This window comes from Rutilus rutilus (genome assembly GCF_951802725.1).
Source record: "Rutilus rutilus genome assembly, chromosome: 9".
Taxonomy (NCBI): domain Eukaryota; kingdom Metazoa; phylum Chordata; class Actinopteri; order Cypriniformes; family Leuciscidae; genus Rutilus; species Rutilus rutilus.
In genome coordinates this window covers 20,043,036-20,051,171 of record NC_140223.1, presented here as the reverse complement: position 1 = coordinate 20,051,171, position 8,136 = coordinate 20,043,036, and the positions used below count along the sequence as shown (strand labels likewise).

The 8,136-nt window shown below is 36.3% G+C and overlaps 2 protein-coding genes across 2 annotated transcripts in view; both read right to left on the bottom strand.

Moving 5' to 3' along the window:
• Positions 1-115: 115 nt before the first annotated feature.
• On the bottom strand, positions 116-6,209 carry ywhae1 (tyrosine 3-monooxygenase/tryptophan 5-monooxygenase activation protein, epsilon polypeptide 1). Its single transcript, XM_084418098.1, has 6 exons — positions 5,756-6,209; positions 3,151-3,350; positions 2,958-3,064; positions 2,632-2,838; positions 2,262-2,398; positions 116-987 (listed from the first exon to the last, which is right to left on the bottom strand). Exons 1-6 carry the CDS (start codon positions 5,817-5,819, stop codon positions 935-937), a joined length of 768 nt encoding a protein of 255 aa, XP_084274224.1. The 5' UTR covers positions 5,820-6,209; the 3' UTR covers positions 116-934.
• A 711-nt stretch (positions 6,210-6,920) lies between these two features.
• Positions 6,921-8,136, bottom strand: part of crk (v-crk avian sarcoma virus CT10 oncogene homolog) — a 4,610-nt gene continuing 3,394 nt past the window's right edge. The window contains exon 3 of the mRNA XM_084420198.1: positions 6,921-8,136. This exon is cut by the window's right edge and continues 1,060 nt beyond it. The gene's annotated coding sequence lies outside the window, so the exon portion shown is untranslated.

Sequence of the window (8,136 nt, the reverse complement as noted above, 5' to 3'; positions counted from 1 at the left end):
TCAGATATCCAGTAGTACAAACTAGTTTCAAGTTAACAAAGTACAGAAGAAATTATATGCATTATGCAGATTCAGGGGGGGGAAGAAGAAAAATAGACTATTTCATGTACTCATGCAGGCTTAAAATCAACTTTATTAGTGCTTTTTTTTTCTTTTTGAGACAGCCAAATGGAGACCTGCATTTGTCTTAGTTCTAAAAGCAACAAGGCTCCTTCAGTTGTATAGAGCTGCAGCCATCCACCCACCATCATCAGCCTATGTGAGCAATACAGTATTTTAGCACAAATTACAGTCCAGACCACTGGTAAATGTTACTACATAACTACTACTTGGTGATGTTAAGCATTTTGCTCCACATGGATATCAAGAAATTTGCTTCGACTTTCTCTGAAAAACTAAATTAACGAAAAGAGCACTTTGTTTAGACTTGCCCTTTTAAAGGTTTAATCGTTTTCTTTAACTGCATCGTATAATTGCACTAACACAGAAATATTACAGCTCAAACCACTAATAGTAGACATATCAGTAATAGTAATAAAAGTTAATTTCTGTAATTACATTAAGAAAAACTCAAAATATATCCAGCAACTGATAAAAATGTTGAGAAATAAAGCAAATGAACATAAAAAAAAAGGAAAAATGTTGTACCAGGACAAAAAAAAAAAAAAAAAAAAAATATTCCAAGAAATCTTAAGCTCTGACCATTCAAAAATCATAATTGAAGTTTGTTTCATGAGTGGTATATTTTATTTCAATTTAAGGGCTAATAAAACAGAATAATATTAAAAATCAAACAAAGGGAGAGAAAACTGGAGGCATCAAGCTGTTGAGTGCCACTCATAAGGTTGGGCTCGGTTGCTCCCTTTGTGAGTGGGGTCTGGGGAGGGGGAGGGGGAGTGGGAGTGGGGTGGAGTCTCATATTGGCTGTGTTGTCTCATTGGTTTTCGTCCTCCACATCTTGCAGCGCCTCTTTATTCTGTTCCTCACCTGTGTACAGAGAAACAAAGCCATTGTTATTGCATTGCACCACAATTGTGTGTCCCTTAAAGAAATCCACGTGTGATGCGTTGTGCATTTTCGCACATCATCATCAAGTTTGCAACCCTTGCAAGATATTGTGCTTTAGGAGTTTGCCAAATAAAATGCTATCAAAAGCAAAAAATAAAAATAAATCAATAGTGAAGGACTAAATACATGCTGTGAGAAAAATAAAATGTATCTCTATAGTGTTACAAAAATAGTGTTTGTCATTTTCAAGCTCAAAAAAATTAAAATTGGCTTAAGTCTAATTTGAATGCAGTGTTATCTCATACGGTCATTTAATTGTCACACGTAATTCAGTTCCCAAACCAAAGGATAAGACCTTTAGAGACCTGTACTGTACATTTCTTAGGAAAACATACCAGAATTTCTCAAATTCTAATATATTGGTACAACACAGCCATTCCAATTGGACAGAGGATCTGGCAGTGATCATGCAGAAACTGTTTGTTTCAGACATGCTGCACATATAGCACTCTGGTGGCTACAAAGATAGCAACACAAAGCTTACAAACGGGTGAGTGATGATGCAATTTGTGGGCAAAAAGGCAAGTGCTGGAAAAAGTGGCCTCACTTACAAATAAAGTTTGTGGGCATTTAACATTTTCCTTTAGGAATCTAAATAGTGGGAATGAAAAAAGGCAAGATGGGTTAAGTTGGACGGCATGAGGTTGGACACATTACAAGATGACATGAAATGTAGTAGAGAAAGATTATACTGCTGGTTTTGCACAGAAATGCAGTGATGCGCACTAGGTCAGTATATACTTTGGAAAACAATAGAGGAACATCAAAAAGGTTTAAAAGCTATTAAGAAAATACAGCTTGCTGTCTTATTTCTGGAGTAGGAATGCATATCTTGGATGCACTACATTACATATTTATGCAATAACATTAAAAACCACTACACTATACTGAGAAAAAGAAATTCTGGTGGATGAATTTAAATAAAGTCTTTTTTAATCATACCCAGGCATGTTTGCTTGAACAATTTTACTTTCAAAGCAGCCAGACCCCTCCATTTTAACTCTTCTTTTAGAGGTAGATATTAGAGATGCCTCACAAGTCCTAAATCGGGACACTCTGAAACAATCGCTCTAAAAATAGCTTTGGTTTGTGGAGGAGCTTTTGAGGATGTCACCTTCATGTACCAATGGGTTTCAAAGACATGTTTGTCAAGCTTTAGCATCTGAAACTGCAAGAAAGATGATGCGTCTTACCATCTCCCTGCATATCTGAAGTCCATAGTGTCAGGTTATCACGTAACAACTGCATGATGAGTGTTGAGTCCTTGTAGCTTTCTTCACTCAATGTGTCCAGTTCAGCAATAGCATCGTCAAATGCCGCCTTTGCCAACCTAAGATCCACACATAAACTATTAGTAAGTTTCAACATACAAATGAACAGGAATACATTGCAAAAGATAATACCATCTTGGTCAGATAAGTAGCCAAACACATCATCTAAAAGCTCTAGATGGCACCATATTCGTACAAACGAAATATGAACATGATTGATACACATTTGCAAAAGCAAGCAAAAAGATTTGAAACTGACACTGAAAAACCACAAAACACGAAGAAAACAAACCTGCATGCACGGTCAGGAGAGTTGAGGATTTCATAGTAGAATACGGAGAAGTTAAGAGCCAGACCCAAACGAATAGGGTGTGTAGGCTGAAGGTCTGTCATTGCAATATCACTAGCAGCTTTGTAAGCAACCAAACTGTTTTCTGCAGCCTCCTTCCTGTCATTTCCTGTGGCAAACTCAGCAAGATACCTGTGGTAGTCACCCTTCCTGAAGCATCAAAGGAAGAAAAGGTCTGTTTAAAACATGTATAAATAAAGCCGTGACCTCATTATGTCACATACGATTCAACCTTAGATTCACTTAGGAAAAACGAATGGCTTTCATACATTTTGTAGTAGAAGACCTTGGACTCTCCTGAATTTGCAGCTGGGATTAGGTGCTTGTCCAATACATCGAGGATGTCATTGCAGATTGATTTCAACTCATTTTCAACCTGGACATTAAAAATGTAAAGGTTAAAAGCATAAAATGCATCATATTCCAGTGATTTTAATGAATGCTAGTTAGCGCACATCTTACCGTTTGCCTATATTCCCGAATCATTTTCAATTTGTCCTCCCCACCCTTATTCTCCTCTTTCTGCTCGATACTACTGATTATCCTCCAGGATGCTCTTCTCGCCCCAATAACGTTCTTATAGGCCACGGAGAGCAGGTTTCTCTCTTCAACTGTTAGCTCAACATCCATCCCAGCCACTTTCTTCATGGAATCGACCATTTCTGGAAAATTGAAAATAAATGTGATGGACATTTTGCTTAATGGATTTAAGTTACAGCCAGAAAGCAGAAAGCGAGCCACAACTATGGCAAATACAAGTACACATTTTATTAGCCAGTTACATAGCAAACAGTCCAAGACAGGTTCTGGGATTTAAAAAAAAGAACCCCATTTATTTTCTCCATAGGGGAATTGATCTTGAATGATAACTTATAATCCTTTAAAGACAGACACACTTGTAAGCAACTAAGTTTTTAATCAATGGCATATGCTTTTGTTGAAGCCATCAACCCATATTATTTCAAATTTTTAAATAACTGTTTAGGGATTCTGCAGAGAAATTGTGTCTCGTGTCAAGCAAATCGTGCCAAAAGAACTTTTAGTGCCCGCCCAATCCCATGAAGCACTGAAAATGTCGTATTCTTGACAGTCTCCTTCACTCTCAAACTACTTAAATATCTGCATGCATAACATGCATATTATTATTTGTTTGTTTCTCTCTCGCTCTTAGTGTTGTACCTTTGTCTTTTTGCCCAATATTCAAATATTCTTTTGTTTTAAACCGAAGTTTGCAATGTGCGATTCATGATTGTGATACATCCGTAGCTGGTAGGTTTGGTTCATTTTTTAAAATCAACAAATAATTTAACATTTCTATGAAAATACTTCCAGAACAAAGGCTGCTGATAAAGTGGGCAGCCACTGTTGCACTCCATGGGGTAGAGCTGCACGATTAATCGTTAATAGCAATCTCAAATCAAACACCCACGTGATCTTATTCCTAAATGACAACGATTCACCTGTATCTATTAAACCTTTTACAAGTACGATTGCAGCGGAACATTCAAATCTGCGTTGGCGCTGCTGCTGACCCAGAGAGAGCAGTTGTCATCTTTAGGTATGTAACAGCTTCACAAACAGTATCATTATTTTTTAATAATAAATATTCAAATAAAATCACAGAAGAACTGGAATAAAAGTTTATAGTTCAGATATAAGCAGTGATGTCCACAGTAGCACTCAAAATAGAGTAAATCACCTTTTGAAAGTAATTTGACAAATCAAATAAAGATTGTTTCAATTAGATCGCTAAACCGACAAGTGTGCATTGGCGACAAGCGACTTAAAATGTATTTGTCATTGAATCATTCATTCAAGAAATTCTTTCAAAAACACTGATTCATCCAGTGATGAAACAAGTAGGCTATTAGGCTAATGAGCAAGTTATTGAATCATTCATTCACTCACTCACTGCTTTTAATTAATAAATAATAATAATAATTTAGTAATTGTTTAGTTGTATGTTCAGAATAATGGAAGAACCGTGATCTCCACTTTAAACAACAAATTTTATATATAAAGATATATATATATATAAATTGAGAATCACTATCTATCTATCTAGATAGTGATTCTCAATTTGTCCAGAATCGTGTAGCTCTACTATGGTGTGTGTGTGTATTATATGCATTTGTTCATAAACATTTACAACATGTACAATTTTGTACTCTTTCCCCTTGTGTAGTCAGTATTCAATCATAAAAAACTGCATACCCTTTGTTAACAAACTATCATTCTACATACTATCAGCAAGCATAGTTTTAAGTGGTGATTGAAAACCCTAGAAACCTAAAATAGGTTAATGGGTGACTAAACTAGACAATAAATTACCAACAAGGCACAGTTGTAGCTGTTGGTTTAGTATATCGTTAAAATCACGAACACCACAAACCAGAGAGCCTCTTCTCTACAGTATGAAATTAAATCTCACTGCAAAGCTACTGTATCTGAGCTTACAAAGCATTAATTGCTTTGTTTTACTGTACAACGGCTGCGTCTCTAAATCTACTGAGGTACCTGCCTAGACAGCATTTTTGGGTATCATAGCTCAACGCGCCCATAATACGCAAAAAGTAGGCATCTCAAAAGGTTTTGAGACACAGCCATGGTCTCTCGTAATGTGCTGCGGGGGTAAACGCAGAAAAGGGCGGCCCTGGTACCGAAATAACTCCTTATCGTGATTAATTGGGTCGATTGAGACAGCTGTTAACTAATATTTGAACCGTTCTTCGCCCACATGAGCCTTGAAGACTGCAGCCACCCCCTCCGCCATGGCTAGCAACAGCTTGCCTCACCCACTAACTCTCCGCCATTTTGTCTCCTCAATAAACGTCTCCATCTTCATATGCCATTCTGTAGTTACCCCAATATCACATCGACAGAATTAACGGACAGTACAAATAAATGAATCAACGTTTTTAAAGGGTAAACGGAGATCGGTTTGCCATTTACAGGGTGTTCGCTTGGTGTATACGCGAATTAAGCCAGCTAACCCGACCGTCAGTTAGTCTGTCTGAGCACTCGCTTTGTAAAAACATCGTTCCCGTTACATCTCAATGTATCTTACCATCATATCTCTCCGCCTGCTCGGCGAGCTTGGCTTGGTACACCAAATCCTCCCGGTCACCCATGGTGGACAGCGCGCGGCGAGCGTGTTTTGTGAGAGATTGGGAGTAAAGGAGGAGTGTGAGTTCACCGGCAGGCCCCTGTGCGAGCAACAGCTGCGGATTGAATGGTGGAGTAAAGATGGCGTTACACCTTCATCCGGGAACTTTCACACAGAGCAGCTCCACACACTCCCTCTCTCCCTTACGAATGCTGGATTTTAACCCTCTTTATTTGAATAGAGAATGAATTCTATGTGCTTTTCTGCTATTTTTGTTACCAAACATCGTGTATTAAAGTGGCACATTTAGGGCCACCGTTATTCAATAACATTTTCAATAGAAACTCTTGAATTTAAAGGAAGAGTTCACCCCCAAAAAATGAACATTGTCGTCCTTTACTAACCCTCATGTCGTTCTATGGTGTGTAATTGTTAGAAATATATTAGTTTAAAGAAAAGTCCATTTAAAATAACACCTTAAAATTGAAATGAAAACTTAAAGGAATAGTTCACTAAGAAAAAAAGCTAAATTATTTTAATTTACTCTGTCAGCATACAATAAGATATTTTGAGAAAATCAGTTTGTTTAGTCCATAACATAGAAGTCAATGGTAATCAATATTGTTTTGTTACCAAAACTCTTAATATCTCAAAATATCTTCTTTTATGTTCTGTAGAAGAAAGTCAATCATACAGAATTGGACGTAATACATAATTTCAATTGAACATATTATAAATAAAATAATACATTAATTTAATTTTAAATGGTATTGCATTTGGGCCTAAACTTGCTTTACAAGTATATTTCTATCAATTACACCATAGAAATTAAATTGTGTGCCGTATCAGTGTAGATCACTAACAATATAGTACAAATGTGCCTTTGAAATACCATTGTACATGATAAATATGGTAATCATCTATCACACTATATTTCAAAGTACCACGCTATTACTATCTGATACAATTTTCAACCAGGTCGGCTTGTCAGAATTAATAATAGCTGGTCATAAAATTAAACAGTGACTTATACTATGGTAGGATAATGAAACAAGCACTTCTCCATCACGTTGATCCTAATAACAGAGTCATACAATACTATCAAGGCATGATATTACAGACAGAGGCCAAGTAAAAGGTTTAATAGCATTACTATAGGGGTCAACTTTATTTCATGTACATGAATAAAACTGTAACAAAAACGTTGGATTTTTTGTGTGTGACTTAAAACACGGTTCTGACAGACTTGGATGCACATAAAGGATAACACAAGATTAATTTCACAAAATTACTGTGTTGATATTTAGGTTCTAAAACATAATACTTTGGGTACAATTAAAATGTACAGATACGACTGTTGCGATTACTCATTCAACTCAGTCATAGAGGAAAGTGATGGGTTTTTTTTTAAGGTGAAATCATTCTCACAGGACACAGGTGAGAGTTCAGACTTACAAGACTCCAGCTTTGCTTTGTGGCTGATTTTAGTGATCTAATATCATCAAGGTAATTTGTGACTGAAACAGACAGTTAATAAGACAGATCATGAACATCAAAGTCCTTCATAATTACGACTTAAGCGACAATTACATAACGTGGCCGGCTTGCTGTCACATCATGACAACATACAGCTAACCTACACACACAACAAAGCTTTCTAACATTAAATGTGACATAACTGAATAGTTTCCAGGTGATTGTCATTGTTACCAAACAAAGTTAGTCAACTTTTCTTTTTAAAAGTAACAACAAATAAAGGTAAAGGGTAAAAATATTAACATTTGATAGTGTTGTTCTGGTAGCCTGTCTATTAGTGTTATAATTTAATACATTTGTCCACAGATATTCGATTTCTATTCTCTCATACAGTCAATAGTAATGGAAGCAGGTTAAAAGAAACATTTCTGCAAGGTTGAACAAAACATACTCCACTTTTCCCCGCATTATGCATTCAACAATTTAGGCTAAAGACAATGCTGATTTGGTCATTGACAATCTGCAATTAAGGCAGGCAATTAGGAAAACAATGTCTTACTTGGGCATTAAAGAACAAAATACACCGTTTCTGCATTGAAATAGATAATACAGGCATGATGGAGGCTGATGGTTAAAAAAAGTCAATAGCCAGATGAACCGATAGTAGATAAAAGACTACTCGTATGTGCAAAATCAATTGAGCAAAACACATTTGAGGCATCAGGTTAGGCTTTGCACATTAATGTGACACTTCATAAAATCCTACTTGGTTATTGTAAAGATAACTGGGTTGTTTTAGAAATATCTATATCTAATATTAAAGCAGTTTTGGGCCACAACATATAAGAGAGGCACTACAAGAACCA

What these genes read in the sequence shown, in the direction of transcription:
- ywhae1 (XM_084418098.1), bottom strand. Translation starts at nt 5,819, where the DNA reads ATGGGTGACCGGGAGGATTTGGTGTACCAAGCCAAGCTCGCCGAGCAG. An exon ending in AAGGTCTTCTACTACAAAAT is followed by an intron (nt 2,839 to 2,957) that starts GTATGAAAGCCA and finishes TTGATGCTTCAG; the next exon opens with GAAGGGTGACTACCACAGGT. An exon ending in TTCAGATATGCAGGGAGATG is followed by an intron (nt 988 to 2,261) that starts GTAAGACGCATC and finishes CTCTGTACACAG; the next exon opens with GTGAGGAACAGAATAAAGAG.